Source organism: Ambystoma mexicanum, chromosome 4p (assembly GCF_040938575.1).
Source record: "Ambystoma mexicanum isolate Mex_15411 chromosome 4p, UKY_AmexF1_1, whole genome shotgun sequence".
Lineage (NCBI taxonomy): Eukaryota > Metazoa > Chordata > Amphibia > Caudata > Ambystomatidae > Ambystoma > Ambystoma mexicanum.
The window spans coordinates 279686695-279709662 of record NC_090927.1 but is presented as its reverse complement, the minus strand read 5'-3'; the positions used below and the strand labels follow the sequence as shown (position 1 = coordinate 279709662).

Below are 22968 nucleotides of genomic sequence, written 5' to 3'. Positions count from 1 at the left end.
CGGGCCGAATTCACCAGCGTTCCTGAGTTTGGCTTCAGCCATGTAATTCCACAAACGGATACTTCTTCTCTTTGTCTTTTTCACCTTATCTATCATTCAGGTACTCGGTCCTCAGGCGTCAGGCTCCTCCCCGGCGCATGTCGACTTCTAAAGGTTCCAGAAGGTGTCCATCCTGCAACGGACTCTTCCCAACGTCAGACCCCCACGCCCTCTGCCTACGTTGCCTTGGCCCAGACCACGGTTGGCAATCATGTTCAGCGTGTGACTCGCAGCCCTCGAAGGCGCTGCAGAACAGACTAGCCAGGTGGAGGGAGCTCTTCCAGAGGTCGCCTCTAGAGGATCTCAAGAACTTCGTGAAGCATCGGCCGATATTTTCCAGCACACCACGCAAGTGAGACTCCTTCCCAGGACTCTCCTGCGCTGGAGGGACCGGCCAGGTCCTTCTACTGGCACGTGGACCGAGGCTGCTGAAGCTACCAGCCTTCGAGTCGAGGGATCCTCGGATCCTCCCTGGCGCAGTATTGAGGGACCGGAAGGTTCTTGTACTGGGTCTACACCCGAGGTGCTCTGCCCTTTTACCGCCACCATGGCCGAGGGGCTACGCCCTAATACCGGCAATACGTCAGAGGGGCTAGGATATATTTTTTTATTTTTATTTGTATCGCGCTCATACACAAGTGTTTCAGAGCGCTAATACCAGCAATACCTCCTAAAACTAGCTCTACCGATCCCCGGGTCGAGGGTGTCACACCTACCGGGCCGAGGCCCGAGGAGCAGGTTAGGCCTCGTGATCCACGCACAAGAGTCTTGGACAAGGCCAGGCCCAGCGGGCCGAGCACCACGTCGCAGGTACGTGGCATGCAGCTTGACAAAATGGCCGCTGCGCCAGAAAGAGGCACCTGTCCGACCCCATTCCAGGAATTCGGCGAAGAACGAGTATCAAGGTGGGACTGGCCTCAACCAGGTACGAGGCCTACAGTCTACCCTTGATTTGCACAGGGCAGCTTTCCTTTGCGTCCATATGGACAGGGTATGCAGCGGCTCCAGCAGCCCCCGCAACCCTGTTGGTACCCCCTGCCACCTCTTTGGCCATTGAGAAGGTGCTCTTTGAGAAGTTCCTCGGCCTCATGAGGTCTCCTCAGATGGGGGTTATCATCAAAGACGCCATCAGGGAAATCATCCCAGCCATGCTAGCAGCACCACAGACGCCTTCATTGGGCCCCCTGGCCCCAGTGCAGCTGCCTCCTCCGGCTCCACAGCCAACTATGCAACTGCCGCCGCCTCGTCAACATACGGCTGTGGTCCCTGTACCCCAGCCTCCGGCACCATCTACTCCTCCTTCTCCACAGGATCCTCCAGATCTGCTGGGTATGGACGAGGAGGAGGATCCGGGCACTCCATCCTCAGCCAGGGCCTTCCACGAACGTCTTGCTGGCCTGGCGGAGTACCTGGGCCTCCCCCAACCCGAGGTCGAACAGCCGGCAGAGGGGGTTATGGCTGAAGTTCTCACATGACACCCCTCTGGCGACACAGAGATTCCACTGCAAACCGATGTAGTCTCCCTGGTCAAGGAGGGTTGGCTCAAGCCCCACTCGGTCCAGCTGGTCAATCGACGCCTGGACGCCAAGTACAGGCAGATGGAGGGGGATACACTCTTGCTCTCGACTCATCTTCAGCCACACTCCTCGGTGATCGCTGCAGCATCACTGTACTCCAAGCCTCAGTCATCCTCAGCCTCCTCCTCTGTGGTGCTGCTAGGCAAGGAGGATAAGATCTTGGAGGCGTACAGCAAGAAAATCTACAGCAACGCATCGTTGCACCTCCGTCAGGCTAACGCAGATGTCATGCTGGTGGCCGCCAACCAAAGGTTATGGCGGGAAATTGCGGAACTCCCCACCCAGTGCCAATCACGCTTTAAGGCGGGGCTAGCTGAAGCCAAGCTCGTGGCGCATGACCTCATGGAATCCACAGTGGCCCATATCGATACCTCAGGCCGTGCCATCTGCATTGCCACGGACATGAGGAGAACAGCCTGGCTCGGGGCAACGAATTTCAACCCGGATGTCCAGGGGCACATTGTAGATCTACCATTCGAGAGAGGGGGACCTCTACCACTCCTCTACGTACAAAGAGCTGGACAAAAATAAGAACAGCTCACAAATGGCAAAGTCTATGTCCATTCTTACAAAGACCACGCCCAAATCGTACACCTAATCTCAGCAGCGCTCGGATAAGGGTCGTACGTATTGAGGGTTCCACGGCTTCCTGGAACGCAGATCCAGGCAGCGGGACCGCTCGCTGTCTCAGAACCACCGCAAACAACAAAAAGGTCGGGAGTAAGGGCTTTTTCCAGTCCCCCTCCTCAGCGTCAGCCTCTGAGGGAAAGAAGGCATGACATGCCCCTTCGGGTCCACGTATCTCCAGTGGGGGGTGGGCTTGCTCTCCATGCACAATTCTGGTGCCAGAATTTCGCGGACCCCTGGATCCTCTCCGTAGTATCCACAGGGTACCGCCTTGCTATCCCAGCCTCTCCTCCCTCCTCCCCTCCACTCCCACAGGTTGGGACAGCAACTCTTTTGGCGGAGATCCGGTCGCTCGGAGAGAGCCAGTCAGTGGAGGAAGTTCCAGCCTCCCAGCGAGGCTTTGGCTTTTACTCCAGGATGTTCGCCATTCAGAAGAAGAACCAGGCGGGCCTGAGAGTTGTGCTGGACCTTTCCACCCTCAACCTCTCCCTACCCCTGCAAAAATTCAAGATGGTTACGCCAGCCTTTATAGCGGAGACATTGGACAAGGGAGACTGGATGTGCTCCCTGGACCTGAAGGACGCATACCTACACGTCCCGAGTTGGCAGCCCCATCGTGTTTTCCTACGGTTCCAGATCATGGGCTACCATTTTCAATACAAAGTCCTTCCATTTGGCCTCAACTTGGCCCCAGGGTCTTTACCAGACTCATGAACGCTGTGGCAGCCCTCCTCAGAGCGGAGGGCCTCCACATCTACCCATACCTCGACGACCGGATCGTCAGGGCTACATCCCCGGAAGCAGTTTGCCACTCTTCCCATGCCTTTATGAACAAACTGCACGATCTGGGCTTCTCGTTCAACCTCAAGAAGTCACAGCTGCAGCCTACGCAGACTTTGACATTCCTGGAACTCATTTGGGACACGTGCTCCGAGGGGGTCTTCTCGTCGGAGGAAAAAATCTCGGCCATCAAGAGGTCCACGGCCCACTTCCACAGCAGAGAGGTGACCTTGGCATGATGGTACCAACATCTCGTGGGTCTACTGGCAGCGGTCCTGTTAGCCGTGCAGTACACGAGACTTGAGAAGGATTCAGCTGCACTTCAGGGCCTCATGGAATCAAGAGTGGGGCTCGCAACCGGAGATCATCAACGTTCCTCCATCTCTCCACCCAGACCTAACATGGTGGTCCATGGACTGCAACCTACGGATGGGCAAGCCCTTTCGGCCGCCCTCTCCGCAGGCCACCATCACCACAGACTCCTCGCTCGAGGGCTAGGGAACCACCCTGGACGAGTTCTCGGTCCACAGCACCTGGACTTGACAGGAGCAGGAATACCACATCAATTGGTTGGAGCTGAACGCCATCTGGCTAGCGCTCAGTGCATTCCTACCACTTCTCAAGGACAAGGTTGTCCTCATCTAGACAGACAACTCGACCAGCATGTACTACGTCAACAAGCAGGGAGGCACCAAATCCCATCCTCTGTGCAGACTGGCGATCAGCATGTGGGAATGGGCCCTGGAAAATGACATTTACCTCTCGGCAGTCCACCTCCCAGGGAAATCCAACCTGGTAGCAGACAGGCTCAGCAGGCTGGGAGCGGACAATTACGAGTGCCAGCTAAACAACCTCGTTATTCAGGAGATCTTCAACAGGTGGGGTCACACCTACGTGGATCTCTTTGCCACCTGGCACAACAAGAAGTGTCCCCAGTTCACATGCTGGCAAGGTCAGGGCCCCGGCTCTCTGGGCGACGCATTTCACCTCCAGTGGACTGGCATGAAAACCTACACCTTTCTGCCCACTCCTCTGATCCATAGGGTAATTTGCAAGATCAACGAATTTCACCGACTCCTCATCATTCTGATAGCTCCATGGTGGCCGGCCAGGCCATGGTTTTCGGAGCTCCTCAGACTCTCAGAGGTGCCTCCGATACACCTTCGGACGGGCCCAGCACATCTTCTGGCTCAGCAGGTGGGCAGAATCAACCACCCTGCACCAGGGAAACTAGCCCTCACAGCGTAGTACCTGAGCAGGTAACGCGTCAGCACCTTAGCCTCTCAAAGGCCAATCTGGAGATTATACAAGGTGCCAGGAGCAAAGCCACCAGGGCCCAGTACAAAAGCAAATGGACCAGATTCTGCCACTGGGCAGACTCCAAGGGCATTGACCCCCTGGTCTGCACTCTGGACAACGTGCTCTCCTTTTCGGCGCACCTCGCTCATTTGGGCGTACAGGTGGACACCTGCTGCACGTAACTTGCAGCCATTGGGGCATACAAGAACCCTGAGGAAAGCATTTTTTCCTCCTCCAACCCTATCGTCAAGAAACATCTGACGGGTCTCGCTAGGCTCTACCCGCCCGTCAAGAGGCTGCACCCAGTCAGAGACCTTAACATAGTCTTGGGCGCCCTGGCGCACAAACCATTCGAGCCAATGGCATCCGTGGACATCAGGCTGGTCATCATCAAGACGGCCTTACTAGTCAGTCTTACCTCGGCTCGCAGAGTCAGCGAGATCCAGGCGACAGGGTAGTCATGCGGTCGCACCCGGCATTTCTGCCCAAGGTTCCATCTGCGCTCCACTTGAACGAGGAAATAGTCCTTCCTACGTTCTTTCCCGATCCTAAGGACGAAGCACAGAGAGTGCTGCACTGCCTGGATGTTAGGCGTGCCCTAAAATTCTACTTGGACAGGACCAAGGGTTTCCGCAAGTCGGACGCCCTGTTTGTCACTTTCGGAGGCTCGAGGCCTGGCTATCAGGCCTCTAAGGCTTCCATATCCCATTGGATTGTCTCTGCCATCAAGGAAGCGTACAAGGGTCAGCACACGCCACTTTCAGCCAATATGCATTCCCACGCAGTCAGGGCCAAGGCAACGGCCATCGCATTACAGCGCCATGTCCCTTGGCAAGTCATAAGCAGGGCGGCCACTTGGGCCTCTCCCGCGGCTTTCTGTAAGCATTGCTGTTTGGATGCCGGCTCTAGATCTGATACAGCCTTCGGACAGGCAGTTCTCAGGAACCTGTTTGCTTAAGGAGGGTCTCCTCTCCACCCTGGGGCTACATTCAGTTGTAATCGCCCATACAGTATGGAGGAAAGGGAACGGGACGTAAGAGTAATTATAAGTTACTCACCATAGTGACTAACATACTCTTAGTCCATAGTCCCTTTTCCTCCATATGTCCCACCAACCTCCCCCTTAATAATACTGGTGTCCTTAGGCAATGTTAAATCTATTGTCGACGCGTCAATGGGGACTGATGTGTGGCACCGGAGGGCAGAGTCAGGGCAGCGCATGCTCCCTGGGCCGCACCCCTGCGCGCCTCTAAATTTAAAGTGGAAGAAGGTTTTTTCTGGTGAAAAAGGTTCTGTCTCCCGTCCCTTGGAATGGCCACCCATACAGTATGGAGGAAAGGGGACTATGGACCAAGAGTACGTTAGTCACTATGGTGAGTAACTTATAATGTATACAACATTTTCACCAGGCCCCTCTTCAACATACTAGACTTGCTCGGCATTATGTACACCAACTATGCCGACGATACCCAAGTTCTCCTCCACATGTCTGGTGACTACGAGGCAGATACCAAGACCCTTAATTCCACCTACACCATCATCCACACCTGGATGGTAGAAAACTAGCTTTGCATAAATGGTGAAAAAAACAGAATTACTTCTGCTAGGACCAACCCACACATTAAAAAAACTTGACCACCGATACTCATCCTTCAACATTGACAACACTAACATACCCGTCTCCTAGGCAGTCAAAACACTTGGAGTTTATCTAGATGCCATCCTATCTATGTCAAGAAACGTCAGCGCCATTGCCTACTCCGCAGCTTACTACTCCAAACTCCTAAACGCAGCTAGACCATTCCTCACCTCATCCAACTGTCTGACCAATCCCATAACCCTCATTGGCTCGAGACTGGACTACTGTAATGTACTCTTTAATGGCACATCTGTAAAAAACCTGGACAAACTCCAAACCATCCAAAATAATGCCATATGTGCCCTTAGGCAACCTAAAAGGGAACACATCTCGGCAGCCAGACGGCAGGCCCACTGGCTGCCCGTCCGCGAGCGTGTCATCTTCAAAACACTTGCCATTACCCATAAATGCATTCACCATTCAGCCCCATCCTACCTATTGCAGAGAGTTAACAGGCGTCTCTCCTCAAGACCTACCAGAACACTGTACTCCAACCTTCTGACCGTGCCCAAAGTCAACCGTGCCAGAGGAGGGGGAGTTAGCTGGAACTCCCATCCTCTCACCCTCAGATCTGAACCCTCACACCTAGTGTTCCGCAAAACCATTAAAACCAGGCTCTTCACCTAATCCCCTACCTACCAGTGCAGTGCCCCCAGGCTAGGTGGATGTGTGCACACTTGGTATAACAAACCATATGTAATATTTATATGTACTATGTTCCTATGCCACGATCTTCTACACACCATGTAGCCCGCATGTAGCCACATCACCCATGTAACACACTATGTTCCCACGTCTTCACACCCACCCTCCTACAACTGTAACTAAGTCGCTTACATGTAACAGCACCACGATGCCTCTGTGCTGCTTGTGCGCTTTATAAATGCAAATAAATAAATACAAATAAATAATTGCTTGATCTCAGAGGCATTGTAGAACGTTCCTCGGGTGGTTGTGATGCCCAGTTGGTGACTGTGTGAAGATGAGCATGTCATCGCTGAAACCAACAGCATTTTGAATAACAACATTTACATTACATAAGGTTTCTTGGAAGACTTTTGTGGCAGGCAAAACCTAATGTGTGATGACAAATATGTTATGTACCCCCCGAGTCTCTGTAATGAAATGTGTGGTAGCACTTATTGAGGTCTATCTTCACCCTTGGAGGTGTGCTATGAGATTGTCTAGAGTTGCACCAGCTATCTCTCATGCTTCATGTCCCGGCTTTGGAGGCGCAGGTCAATGGTAATTAGTTCTTGTTCTGGTTTCTTCAGCTTTTGGTCCACACAGTAGGGGATATCGCAGAGTTGGTCATTAGGCGCTCTCTATAATGTCCCCTTCTCTAGTTTAAAGAGTTCTTCTACCATGGTTCTTAGGTGTCATGGGATTCTGTGGTGCTTTACGGTAAGTAGCTTACACATTGTCCTTAATGTGGGGGCGCACCTCGTGGCTCTGCGAACACCTGATGCCATGTAATAAGTCCCCAAACTCCAATGTCCCCATGTTGATCTTGCGTGCAGCACACCTCAATCAGTAGTATGGGTATGTGTGCTAAGTAAGTGTAGATTCTCATCTTTAAAAGAACCAGATAGGGCTTGGGCTTCAGGACAGCAAATTCGAAGCGGATCATAACATTGAAGTTTTCCCTGTGTCATTGAGAGCTGTGTTAGGGTGCCAGAGACCAGCATTCACCATTTTGGTTATGGAGGCTTTTTTACTTGCCGTCCAAGTGTAAAGATCCGGAATACTTCTTGTCTATCACCAGGCTCTTCAAGTTCTTCCAGAGCTTGTGACATCACTTTCAGTATTTTCTGTTCAATGCAGACCTGCATACCTTAGCAGAATGATGCAGATACAAGCATTAGGGGCCTTTGACTCGTTGGGCTGGACAATGCCCTTCAGGCAGGGATCCCCCACAGTACTCACAATGTGGAGATGGCTTCGATTTAGGCGGCTCATTGGTGATGGGAGACATCTGCCACACACATCTTGCTTCTCCCATGGGCCTACTGTACCTTTAGGTGTTGAAATGTGGCTTCCAATCTTTCGGCTGTACTTATGCAATCTTGTGGGAGTGACTCAGCTTGAAGATCTAGGGATGGATCAGATTTACAAAGGAACTGCCTAAGAAACCTGCTGGAGTAACAGCCTTGGATGAAATGGGCTCACGCTTCATCCTTCTCATCCAGCAATGTGCACATGCATGCTACGTGGCAGACTGTCATGAAAAACCTCTATGAGTTGGCGTGATAATTGATTTGCTTGTCAAAATTGAAATTCCTTAAAATGGTTTGAGGCTTAAACTAATTTGTCAGAGTCTGTACCTCCACTCCCTAAATATCATTGTTAGGATATAGCATTTAAAAATACTATGCATGCATTTATTTGCTAAGAACAACAGAGATGATTTTCTGTCTCTGTGATTGTGCAGACGTACCTTTCCTACAAGCCATGGCTGGATGTGGTACTCAAACATATCATGCAGTAGATGTGATTCGGGATATGTTCACCCAGTCCTATTTTCTGGGGGTTTTCAGGGACTCGTAGTTCTGTATATATTGCATAGGACCTCTTGGCATATATGCACTATCTTGGGAATACTCCACCCCTGAATTCCAAACCTTTGACTGTGTACTTTAGGAGTGGATTGAGTAATGAATAATGCAGAATTGCAAGGCCCAGAAGTCAACAAAACATGGCTGTGTGGGTCACTCACAAACAGCTTGAGAGGTCTGGCATCGTCCCCATTATATTCACTTAAATTGCCACATATATTAGTATTTGGTCAGAATGTGAATCCCCTAAACTGCGATGCAAGTGGCAATTAAAAAGGAACTAGCTGTGGCCCATATAGTCACCACATCTTTTAAATGCGCTCTCAAATAACCCATATCTGGAAGCCTTTAAAAGTTACTGTTGAGCTGTTGCTCTGTAGTGTTAATGTTAAAGGATATTTGTACCGCGCACTATCACCACCGGAGTGGTCCCCTGGCGCTTTGGCCGCTCTGAAAAAGGGAGGTGGGGAGGGTGAGTTAGTGGGAATAAGCTGGAAAAGTGCAAGAGAACAGTGATGTGCCGTTGGCAGCCTCAGCCCGGTGGGTCCGTTGGCTGGGCTTGGGGTGTTTTCCGGACGGTAGTCGTTGTGTGCTGTTGTGCGAGTCTATGTGTGGTTTGTTTTGTTGTTGCAGTGTAGAGAAATTTGTGGGGATTGTTGTGCTATAGGTTTGTGGTTGTGTTTGGTTAGTGTTTGAGAGGTGTATGCAGAGGGGTGAATTGGGCACAGCGCACATGATGCTAACATGTCCACAAGGTAATTGCAAACAGCGGTAGCAGCTTGTTACCTCTAAACCATATGCCATCCTCCATGTACAATTCTTTGGACACCTTCCTCAGACTTAGTAATTCCACTGCCAATTTACTTATTCCCAGCCATCCTTATGTATGCATGTATTGCTTCATCTTCTCCTAATGCTAATCCCTCCTACTACCCTTCCTCTGATTAGATGACCTGGCATTGGCTTCACTGCATGTGGGTGTCAACTGGTTGCACTCTCTGCTGTCTCTGCCCAGCTCTATAATCATATACAAGCCGACAGTCAGTTTGATAGGACCTCAAAACCCTATTTTGATCTCCTATAACATTACTCTCTGCGGATCCTCCTGGATTTTCGCCCCAGAGACTAACATTCCAGAATGAGAATCTTAGTACTTACTAACCAATATGACTAGCCGAGCCAGATCAAGACATGCACTTTTCTGTTTTATTCACTGTGAGCTCCAAATATCTCGCATCCCACTGCACTGGACCAAGGTCGTGTGGTTAGGAGCATGTTGTCGATCGTATGTCTTTCTTGGCGGTTGTTGTGCCTCCACGTGCATGTGATCTGCACTCTATTATTAATTGTTCTCTCCTGTCTCACTCATTCTGTTGGAAAAAATACATCTGAATGCACTTTTTGTTGATCACTATCTTTTATTATTATTTTTTAGCAATTGCAGTCAAAACCAGTGGAAGAAATACCAACGTTTCTTGCCAGTCTAAATTCTACTGTGACTACAGATCCAAATGTCATAAGTAACTTTGCCAGTATAAGTGCAATTGTTGGCGTATTGGAAACACTTTCAAATATCGCCGTAAATATCACCACACGTTTTAATGGTTCAACGATGCAAGTAAGTAGACTTTGTAGATCCCGCCACACTGTCGTGCTGTAGAAGTATTCTAACAAATGAAAGGTGAACATTTTCCAACATATTAGGCACAACCACTGAAAAAAATAAAACGTTTTGCATCGCCAGAGTTGTCATTCGCAAAGCCTGCGTATTTGGAAATGTGTTTAGTTACTGTAATCAAATATTTCTCTGTTGCTTGTTTTCTATGTGATGCTACAACTGCATTTTGTATAGTTCAATATTAGGTGCCGCAATAAAGCTTTGGCAGACATTTTAGGTGAATGCTCGCTGGTTGTAATTAACGCTACTGTTAATCCGCATAATTCACCCAACTGCAGGAAAACCCGTAAAAGACGCCTATTTACTGTTGAACTTCTTTTTATAGGGGTTATTTATTACAAAGGAATGCCACTACTCGAATGCCCCCTCAACAACCATGCCAATCTACAATCTTGTACAAGAAACAGACGTTTTAAATCAGAATATTTTCGTTTTAATAAACGTGTCAATATACATCCGGTCCCCTAACTCCCAATGCTGGGGAAGTCACCTGAAAACCCTACAATTTAATTCAGGCTACAATTAAAAACAAGAGCAGGCAAAGCCAACCGTTTTTAGTCCAACCACTCCACTCCATTTGCCAGCTGTTGCCATCTTATGGCCATGTGCCACCATGAAGGTAGTGCCTATTCAAAAGCCCAAACTGTTGGCTTTTAGAATGCATGTTTAAAAGTGTAAGCTTGGGTAAGCATTGAGCATCAAGTGGCTTTTTAAGAATAAGGGTTTAGGTAATTGCTATGTACACGTTCCATCATGTGATCTAAATACCATATGGTTAGGATGATTTCCCCACATGATGAATTGCACCTGTAGGGGCTGCATTTCCTATTCATTATTTAACATAACAAAATAAGTTAAATATTGAGGGCCCCATTCCCAAAGACTGCCGCGTGTCTGTGTATTGGAAATGAGAGAGAGAATGTAATTATTCCTGGGTTTTATATTGCACCTTGATGTCATCAACAGCCACTTCAGAGCACGTATTTATATATATATGTGATGTGTCAAAAGTGCTCTTCATAGCGTGCATACTTTCTCGCTGTGCGTCGGGTGGGTACAATAAGCAAGTGTGCCTTGTCCCAGATACGACACTGACCACATGACTAATAATTCACCTCACACCAGACACCAGTACTGCAAAAATGAAAGATGACAATGGATGCAAGGCTAAAACAAATGCACCACAATACAGTAGAGGACACCATGTCCACAATAAGGAAAAGTGACCCACAGATACCTCAGCCAGGCCTCAACATACCAATAAAAGACTAGACTGCAAACATTAATGAAGGACTAAAACAAGTGTGAATCAAACAGAAATGGACATCACTACAATGCTAGAGGTGGCTCCCACTGCAAGATTGAAACACACACCTCACAAAGGACACACCACCACACTAAAACACTGACATGTGGCCTTCCGCACAAGAGCGACACCCAAACACCTCACACATGACACCGCCACTGTAATAGTGACTCGCAATACAGTACTGATACAAGTGCAAGTTACATCGAACAACAACTGCAAGATGACCAATGCTACATTACATGAGAGAGGAACACCAACACTGAAGAAATGAATAGTGATGCTGGAAAGGTGTGAAAAGGGCACCTCACAGAGGACAGAATACCATCACTAAAATACTGATCTGTGGCTATCATTGAATGACTGAGACAAGCATGCCTGGCACGGGACACTAACTTGCATTGGCCCTCATTTACAATTCAAACAGTAGTCACTTAGCTAGTGTGAGGTGCTTGGAATTCCTACATTGAGTGTGCAGATTCTGAAAGAGGGCCATCGCCGCAGGACTGAAACAGGAGAACCCCACTGGTAAACATTCACTCCCACACGTACAAAGAGATGTTTGCATATCTGCATCTTTTGCATATCTCGCATCTTGAAGCTTCCCTTCCACTTTCTCAAATGCTGGCCCTAGTTCTAGAAAGACTTGTAAACAAGCCGAGCAGCTTAGCGATGGGAGCCAAGGCAGGTGAACTTTTCCAAATGATGGATAAGGGACAGGCAGAAGAATGTTGGTACATTGAGAACAAACAAAAAATTGCAACACGCTTATTAAAACAGTTTCAAGATTGTTTTAATGTAACAGTATATGTTAAATTACTTTCATTGAATATGTCTTGCATTTACTGATCTCTGCTTACTAGCACTTAATTAGCATTGTCACTCACCCAGCTCTTAACCCAGTTTGACACTCTACTGCCCCTCCCATAGCTGCTAAGATTTCTTTAGGAGACGTGTGTGTCTGTGTGTGTGTCTGTGTGTGTGTTTGTTTGTGTGTGTGTGTGTGTGTGTGCGTGTGTGTGTGTGTGCTCGAGACTACATCAATGCCTTCAATAAAATCAAAGTAGAACTCCTTCACCACACAACGCTAGACCACACTCACCCAGTCAAATAATTTGCATGCCCCACCAGTGCAGCCACCATTACCACGCCGGCAGCCACCAATCCCTCGCATCAGAGCCACCCCCTTCAACCTAACACCAGAGCAGATCCACACCCTGTACCGGCTTGACTGTGACACCATCACCACCATAGTGGACCTGATACATGACGACATAGTGAGCCTCATTGAAATACGCACCGACATCCCCCCTCTACTGAAGGTAGTGTCTGTGCTCCACTTCCTTGCCACAGGCACCTACCAGCACACAGTGGGGCACATGCATGGCATATCACAACCCTTATTTTCACGGATACTGAACCAAGTGCTGGATGCCCTCCTCAAGCACACAAGGGACTACATATCCCTACCACGGACTCCCCAGGAGATATTCGATACTAAAGTTGCCTTCCATGCACTGGCAGGCATGTCAAATTGTATAGGTACCCTCGACTGCACCCACGTGGAGTTGATGGTCCCGCATACCATGGAGGTGGCATATCACAACCTCAAGCAATACCACTCCATCAACGTGCAGATGGTATGCAACGCCAGCAAGATCATCACACATTGCTGTGCCCGATATCTAGGATCAACTCATGACTCTTTGGTCCTGCGGAACTCCACGCTACCACGCTATATGGAGCGACATGCTGGACGATGTGCCTGGCTGCTTGGTGAGTCGCCTGACTGGGCCATGGCAGTGCATCGGGGTTGTGAGGTGGGTGGCTGCATACTCCACCTGGGTAGGAGGGGGGGGGAGATGCATACTCCATCTGAGTGGGAAGGGGGGGATGCATACTCCACCTGGGTGGGAAGGGGGGGAGATGCATACTCCACTTGGGTGGGAAGGGGGGGAGATGCATACTCCACCTGGGTGGGAAGGGGGGAGATGCATACTACACCTGGGTGGAAATGTTGACACCAGTGCACAATGTGCACCTCACCAAACACTGTGCCCCAAAGCAAGTGAAACGGCACAACACTACCAAATCCCACAGTGATGAAGTAAGGCCGACACCCAACACTACATGACTAACAGGTAACCAGGCCACATCGCACAACACATGCACCACTCTTTGGCGGCCCTCACACACCGTAAGGGCATCCTGCACTATGCACTGCATATGCAATATGTCGCTGCCTCCAGCATTTCACCACACAGGACAGTCATCCCTGGGAGTGCATTGAAGGGCGCCTAACAGGGATACCACAGCGTATCACTGGTTCCGCACACCCATAGGAGTGCTGCAAGACACCACGGTACTGATCAGTGCAGAATGACGAATATGCTAGTGACTACAGCCAACACTCCCTACTACCAAATCTCACAGAACACAACACATCCATGATTTTACTATAACACTGCTGCATGCATATACGATGCGCTTGCAACAAGCTGTGAGTGCACACCATAACCCATCTAGAAGATGCTACCCCCTACACCATTCCATTGCACAGGACACATAGCGGGGCCAGAAATGGGGTCAATGCACCCAGGGACATGTGCGTATGGCCAGAAATCACCTGCTGCCATGTAAGACCAGTACAGTTGTCCGCCATGAATGTACGGACACTTACCTTCATTCCCCTCTCATGCAGGTGATGGTGGCTATCCCTTGAAGGTGTGGCTCATGACCCCTGTCCGAAACCGACAGAACAGGCACGAGGAGGACTATAATCATTCCCATTCCCGTACACGTGTGGTAATTGAGCAGACCTTTGGCCTGTTGAAGGCACAATTTCGTTGCCTCAGCCGGTCGGGTGGGGCACTCATCTACAACCATGAGAAGGTGCCCAAGATCACCATGGCATGTGTAATGCTGCACAATATGTGCATCCACCGGAATGTGCCCATGCCCCCTGACATGGAACTGCTCAGGAGGGTTGTGCCGTGCGGCTATCATTGATTGGACAATATTTCTGACACACAAGTCAGCAGAGGGTGTGAGGATGTCTGGACATCGGGCACTTGGTGTGGGGATGCATGTACACTATGTGAACACAGACAGTTCTCAGTCTCACTGCGCTGAACAGTGCCATAGAGATAGGTGTTCCAAGTAATTCAAAAAAGGAGGGATTTCTCATGAGTTCAATGAGTTTAATAACAAATTAGCCTGACACGTGTTTCGAGTCATCACCGACTCTTCATCTGAGGCTAAACATAATGCACAACATAATGATGAACAAAAATAGTACAGCACAACATAAACAGTTTGAATGAAAGTCGTCCATTGTGAAAAAAATCAATAAAAAATTGAAAAGGACATTAATAAGGGCATTCAACCAAAAGGGTAAACACAAGTGCAGGTAGGCCAAAAAGAACAGCAGTTACAGCATATATATTAAGATAAAATCCAATAGCAACAAACGAAAATAATAACAAATAATAGATAAATAAGATTTGCACAGTACCATATTAGGAAAGGATTGAATTGAATGGAGAATCCATAGTTTACGGGATGCATGTAAGAAACATGGGTAAAGAAACAAACAAGTTGCAAGGAGTTAGTTATAATGCATCCATGGAACAGCTATAGCAGCGCAGTCAGAGAGGCAAAAGCCGCTAAAAAAACAAAATTGGAATCATAAATAAAAGTTACCTGAAAGTTTCAAGAGCTAGCCTAACCAATTATGTATATCATGGCCAGTGCCAGATGCACTCTCTAAAAAGAAGAGAGAAGAAAAGATTTTTATTTTATATGAAGTGTGTAAATATGCTGTTCAAGCACAAATGTGAAATTCAGGCAGAACAAGAGAGTGTGAAATTAAATGCCAAATCATACCTCACTGCTTCGCAATTGCGGAACTCTGTAAGGGAAAAGAAATTCCCTCAGCATCACTTAAGCATGAACAAATTAACATAACAACTGTGATTGCTAAAATGCAGCTACCCAAAGTGCCAGAGGAAACCCAAAACGCAAAAGCATGGTGTGCGTGCGCAAATAAGAATGGGCAAAAGCAAAAAATTGCCTTTCTCTAAACTTAATTGAGAAATTAAACTTAATTGAGACGTGCTGAGGCACTAATTGGAAGTATCATAGTGGCCAGGGGGCCGGGAAAAACCATTTTACATGTGCAATGCTGCTGAACTGAATGAAATGAAAGTAAGCCCAGACCATGAAGACTATTTAAATGCACAAAGTATTTTAGAAAATGGCCGATTAAGTCAGGAAAGTAAACCGCCATATTGGAATGATGGAAATGAATTGAACACCTCAGGAGTGAATTTGCCCCAAAAAGTAAGGAGCTTACCAAACGCCGCAAAAAGGCAGAGATTAACCGGTTCTGAATTTAAAAATTAGCAGGGCTGAAATTCCACAAAAATGTATATAAAGTGCGATGCACAGCAAACAATGTACTAATTGCAAAAAATGGAGCCCTGGAGGGCGCCAAGATAAATATATACTAGTAAGGCCTAAGAACGAAAGTGCATGTACACTATGCACTGTGCAATATTAAATGACACATGCGCAATGATGAATGTCCATTCTGTTTTGTTTAGATGATCAACCGGTGTATTTAAACTGGAAATTTCAACGTGATAAACAAACACTCCACCACCCTCACCCTCCCTCCCCCTCCCATCACAACTCCCAAACACACCCTCACCCCCCTCCCCCTCCCACCACAACTCCCAAACTCACCCTCACCCCCCCTCCCACCACAACTCCCAAACACACCCTCCCACCCTTCCCCCTCCCACCACAACAACCCCACACTAGTCCCATAGGGTCCACATAGCCCACATGTGGATGGCAGTTTTGTCACTGTGCGCTCCCAGAGCCAGGGGGAGGCATGTCCTGGCGGCGCATCGTACGGAGTGGGCTGGTCTGGGTTGAGTTGCTAGTTGAGGGGGTGTCCTCATGCTGGGGCTGTTGTGCAGGATGTGAAGCCTCCAAAGCATCTGCTATCTGGCCAAGGACCTCACAGAGCCGGTTGGTGCTGTCCGTTATGACCTGGCCCAGTGCCCTCAGTTCATCCCGCCACTCCTCCCTGGCCTGCCGATTGTCCTGCATGAAGTCAGTGATCAGGGCTGTGAGCTGCTCAGCCCACTGTGCATCTACGGCTGATGTTTTGGCCCTGCTGGGGATCGGGCTCACATGTGTTTCTGGCGCTTCCTCAAGGGAACTGGCCACAGGACTGGCATGTCCCTGTGTTGCTCCTTGGCCAGTTAGCTCAGGTGGGTCGCTCTCACCCGAGTCACTATAGGAGCCCTGGGGGTTGGGGTGGGCATCAGGGGTGTGGACGACTTCAAATGTGTCCTCCTCAGTCGCTCCACAGATGGAAATGGGGCTGTTGGCAACATCGAGGGGGGCAGTGGCTGCCACCTCCCCAGCCACACTCGACTCCTCAGACCGCGGCGTAGGGCATGTGTCTGCCGCCAGTGCAGGGTGGGGTGGGGTTAGGAGTGCGGGTGTTGGTGGTGCACCCTCCAGGGGCCTTGCTGGAGCCGGTGGTGTGCTTCCAAGTGTTCTCTTCCTCGCAGGGAGACGGCTGGCCCTGCAGTACTTTCAAAAGGTTGCTGTTGTGTTGTGCAGTAACCTATTGATTTACCAGTGTTTGACCTTAAGTGGACTTCAGTGCAAGGATCAGATATAATTCAAGTGGTAGAAGGCACGCTCGGTTAAGATGTTTTTATTGCGCCAGTAACGTAAGGAGGCAGACCAGCCATTTTGGCTATAAACATTTATTCAAAGCAACAACAAAAGAACCGACCTTTCCCTAATTCTAAAGGGGTTGTCCCTTCCTCAACCAATAATAACTTGGGCATTTGTCGTCAGGATGTAAGACAGAAGCAAAAACACTGTCCTCTGTCCAAACCAACTACTCTATCCCTACCACTTATAAATAAACACATATATCTTAGCAGGTTTCTTAACAGAAACCCCAAGAGAATGACTCCCTTCTCCTGGTGACACAATCCAATATCTGCATTACTTTAGAGCAGTCTCTTGGGTTAGGGTCTGATTTACCAATTTACACAGACCAGGAGAATCACTCCCTTCTTCTGGTCTATCAGGAGGAAAAATTACTATTCTGGGATTGTCTCTTGCACACAGCTTTAAGAGTCTCATTATTTACTCCAAAGGGTTCTTGACAGCTTGCTTTATAGTGTCAGCAATTCTTCCATGTCTGGTGACTTTATGAAATGTTAATGTTGTTTAATGTCCTTTTTAATCTGGCTTGGGTTACCAATGTAACAAGGGAGATTACTCCTTACACCCTCCAGAGTCTTGTCTCTCTGGGTGTCACCACTGTGATGGGGGAGATTACTCCCATGGCTCTCTTGGTTCTGGTTTCTCTGGATGTTCAATAACGTGAGGAGGGAGTTTAAACCAGAGGCTTTCTTGGTTCTTGATTCTCTGGTTGTCACCACTGTGATGAGGGAGATTACTCCAGAGGCCTTCTACATTCAAATTACACTCCTTGCAATCACTGACATGAGGAAGACTACTTGGGATGCTGCTCTTGATGGACCTTACCAGGTTTCCCATGCCTCCTGATACCTGTATTTGCAGCAAAGCATGTCACTGGTTCTTCCTGAGGTTGTGGATCATGGCAACAGCTTCTGTACTTTCCTTCTTCGGTCTCTTGCATCCTGTGGTGGCTCTGCAGGCACCTCTGCTGCTCCACAGTATCGGCATAGTTGTTGGACCGAACGGTTCACCTCAGCAAAGTTACACCACCATTTTGTTCACTGCAGCTTGCGCTCAGGTTCGCTCATGCTAAACCTGGTAAGGACTCTCCTGACCAGCTGTCAACATCTCTGGCAATGGTGCTTGCCTCTCTCCACGATCTTTCTCTCCCGGTTTGAAACCCTCCAGGTTGCACACTTGTTCTTCCCAGGTATAAGTCCTTTGCTTCTCTTTATATGGTAAGGCTGGACCTCCCCAGCGTAACCTCATAGTCCTTTCTTGAAATAATTTGTTTAGTCTCTGTGCCTCCAGGTTGCCACCTCTTCCCAGTACTTTACAGGTATGTATCCGGCATATCTCCTTTTCTATTCTTCTTCTCAGTACTTCCAGAGTACTTCAGGGTTAAATGAAATATTTTATTTTACTTGTAACATATAGTTTGAACACAAACTTCAATTACAATTCTCCTCAGCAATTTGTTCAATTTTTCTTAAACATGATCACTAATCCAGATAAAAGGTGATTGCATGCAAAACAACTACAAAGGTAACAGAGACAGATCTGAATCAAAAGAGAGAAGGAAGTTCAGTAGAGCCATCGTAGAAGTGGCTAGATAAAGAAACAATATAGCTCAGATGATCTACATATCACCTTATGTTTAACACCATCTGCAAGGAAATGTCTCGGTTATCTAGCTAACTGTGAAGATTGTTAGTAGTCAACAAAATCTTTCCTAGAAAATAACAACGGCACATGTCAGAGGAATGTGATTGCTTATAACACATAAAACCACCACTCATCCAAATTCCCATTCAATGGAGCAAATGTGCCCAAAAATGAGGATCTTAACTGTGATAATTCTAAACACTCTATGATCAAATGTTTTAAGGACTCCACTGCATCTCCACAATACCGACAGATGATGTCAAATGTTTCCTTATCCGTTCTGTGAAACAAAAAATTTCTTTCGTTTTGCATGCATTCAACCGTACCCTTAAAAATTGATTTTGGTGGGTTCTCGACAGATATTTTGCTAAGTACTTAGGTAAATGATCAAGGCCATTTTCTGCTATTCCCAGATATAATGTAGTTTTCAATTCACTCCTTCTGGCATTATTTTGAAGCCAATTCCATAGTCTTAGTTTTTTTTGGCTATCTTTGGAGTCAGCATTATAGTTTCCCACTTTATATCTGCGTAATCAAGGATGAGCTTTAGTTTATTTGCCCAAATTTGCAGAATGCTAGAATGAGGGAACATAGCAGACAAGGCTAATATCCGAACGGTTCACCTCAGCGAAGTTACACCACCGTCTTGTTCTCTGCAGCTTGCGCTCAAGTTCGCTCATGCTACACCTGGTAAGGACTCTCCTGGCCTGCTGTCAACATCTCTGGCAATGGTGCTTGCCTCTCTCCACGATCTTTCTCTCCCGGTTTGAAACTCTCCAGGTTGCACACCTGTTCTTCCCACGTATAAGTCCTTTGTTTCTCTTTATATGGTAAGGCTGGCCCTCCCCAGCGTGACCTCATAGTCCTTTCTTGAGCTAATTTGTTTAATCTCTGTGCCTTCAGGTTGCCACCTCTTGCCAGTACTTTACAGGTATGTATCCGGCATATCTCCTTTTCTATTCTTCTTCTCATTACTTCCAGAATAAAATTATTGTACTAATGATTTTAGATCTTACAGTAGGAAAATAAGGGGTATCACAATAGCATACAGTAGTACTGTCAGTGTCAGTTTTTACAGGGGTCAAATATTTCATGATCTCACAGTCATTAAGATTAGGGAGTTCTATCCCGGGACAGGAGTCCTTATTCCCAGGAGGCGAGTCTCTCTCCGTGAGGTCCCGCTTTCCACCACCCCTGCTGGGACTAGCAGCCTCACCTCCCTAGCCTCACTGGGAAGGACTCCCCTGTCGGGAGAAGTGCAGAGATCTTGTGAATCATAGAAACAGGGCAAAGTTTGAATTTAATGCTTGACAGAGCTAGCTAAAAGAAATCCCAGTAGGATATGTTTTGGGTGCAAAGGGGCAGGCGTTGGATGGACTAGCATTACCACGGGCAGTCAGCAGATGGGTAAATAACCAAACAACATGTACAAGCTGTGTGTCCATCCTCCCACGTCACCTCCCTTCTAGCTGTACTCCAATGCAATGGTTGCTACTTAAAGTTGGTATGCCATGTAATAGCCAAAACTAACAAGTTACTATGGCAGCCTACCTACTTTTGTCTTACTAATATGCATATCTGTTTATCTATATATAGAAAATCAAGTTTGCGTTGCTTTTTCACATACACAATCAAACATATACAAACAGATGTAAATGCCTAATCTGTAGAAGATGCTCAGGTATTACATTTGACAATGCTACCATCATCATTCTTTTTTTTTTCTTTAAAATTTTATTTTTCAATATAAAGCATACAGAAGCGGTAAACATTAACAATTTTTCAAATTATTTCTATAATACAAACCTAAATGTATCTAGCGTCTAATCAACATTAAAAATGAACTACCAAACTAGAATTAAATTAATTCAAGAAGAGAGAAAACAGAATAGAAAGAAGAAAGTGAAAGAAAATACAAATAGAAAGTAGACAGAGAACCATAGAACAATTCTATCAATTAAATGGTCCAACAATTATCTTATCATCAAACAATAACCCTGAAAAGTAGAATAAAAGCATTTTATCAATAATACCTAACACCTCCAGAGACACTACTATCTGAATTACAGATCTAAATCATCCGTAGACCTCAAGAAAACTACTCCAAATGTCACAGAATTTCCCCAATATCTCCTGCATTCTTGTAGATGGCTTTCTCATAGGTTGAAATGGTAAGAAGCTCCTCCACCCATTCATCCAAATTGAAGGAGCTGCTTGACTACCATCATCATTAAGATTAACTTTCAATACAATTTCGCATTTGTAAAGGACAACATATTGTCGGAAAAACATGTATTTTCGAACATTTTGCTCTACTACCCAAAATTACATAGAATTCATAAGAAATAGTTGAACAACATAAGTAGGATATTCTATTTGGCTGTGCAAGTCAAACATTATATCCGAGTATACTTATAGTGCTTAGGCAGGGACTCTATTCAGAACACAAGAACAGAGCATTTCAAAATTATTTGGCGTACACAAGTTAAGAATTAGTTGAGCGTCCAAAAAGCTGCACTATGAGAACTTTGCGACTCGAAAGAAGGGTGACTTTGGAAAGGGATTACCTGTGTGTAAACATATTTTATTGGATCTTGAACTATCTAGTCTGTGGAATGCTGATAGTAGTTTGGCTGATAGTTTGAGCTCTTCAAAGGTTATGAGGTTTTTGAGTAGTGGGACATATCCCATTTTCTGTCTGGGTCTGCCTTAAGTTCTATGTCCATTAACTATCTATACCTTAAAATATCATGGGGCTCTGAAGTGAACCTAAATATGATAACGTGCCGTAGGAAAATAGCTCTTTTTACAAGATTTTTGTTAGATTTGCTCTTTACCGCTGATGTTATGACATTCCGATTTAAACAAACATCACCTTTTTGTTATTGTCTAATAATTATAGAAACCTTGAATCCTTCCTTGTTTTACTGGCCTTCGAATAAAGATGTAAGGTCAAAATTTCTGATACCCTACAATCTCTATAACAACATTAACTGTGCAAGGGATGTAATTGTGTTTTTAAAACTTTGTCTAATACTGATGCGATTTTAGCTTTTGTAAATGATTGTGATGCTGCTTGGTGCTAATTTCAACAAGTCAGGGTCTGCAGACAGTCTGGATCCAAACTACCAGGCCCTTCATGGAAGCTGTAAGGGTTAGTCTGGGCTTAAGCCTCAGTGATTGGAGTCAAATCTCAGGTTCTAAGGAGCAAAGGTAAACCCCTAACTGTTTTAAAATATACAGTAGGCACCGTTGAAGGCCATGCTCACTGACCAGGGCCAAAAGCAATGGCTAGTGGCCCGGTAGTGTTTTTAAATATAGAGTGGGCATGGATGAAGGCCGTGGCCACTGGCCATGCCTAGTGGACTGGTAGTGTTTTAAAATAGTGGGCCCGGAAGACATGTATAGTGGATATGGCCAACGGCTGTGGCTAGTGGCCTGATAGTGTTATACAATTTAGGGTGAGCATGTCCGAAGGCTGTGTCCACTGGCCAGGGCCAAAGGCCCTGGCTAGTGGGCTCAAAGAGAGGGGGGAACATCGTCCGTGGCCACAGGCCATAGCCAAAAGAAACAATTTGGAGGAAAATATACAGAGAGCATGGGCGTAGCGCCAGTGGTGTGGAAAAAAACTATGGTATAACAAAACCGTTGCAAACAATAACGGGCCACTTGCCATGGCCAGGGCCTTTGGCCGTGTCCGCTGTATATTTTAAAAGACTTCCAGACCACTATATATTTTAAAGTGTTTCGAGCCAATTAGCAACGGTCTTCCGCTAATGGGTATATTTTAAAATACTAACGGGCCACTAGCCATGGTCAAATACTGTTTTTTTAAATTTCCCTTTCCTTCCTTGTTTTTTTACTTTTTCCTGATAACCGCCGCTAAAATAGAAATGTACTACATATAGCCACGGTTATCTGTAGTAGTCAGGTAGTTGCAGTCGTCGAGAAAAATGACAAAGAAAATATTTCCCTGCCAGATCATAAACTCCCATAAACTTATGTTTCCCTCCCTAGCCCTCTCCCATGACCCCCAAACCCTGGTTGTTCTGTGTGACGCACTT

General features: G+C 47.0%; 1 protein-coding gene across 1 annotated transcript in view; it reads left to right on the top strand.

Annotated features, from left to right (window-relative positions):
* LOC138453202 (adhesion G protein-coupled receptor F5-like) overlaps positions 1–22968 on the top strand; it is a 1258340-nt gene that overhangs the window by 973022 nt on the left and 262350 nt on the right. Inside the window, exon 16 of the mRNA XM_069605829.1 lies at positions 9952–10134. Coding sequence (XP_069461930.1) covers positions 9952–10134 — 183 coding nt within the window. The remainder of the gene's footprint in view (positions 1–9951; positions 10135–22968) is intronic.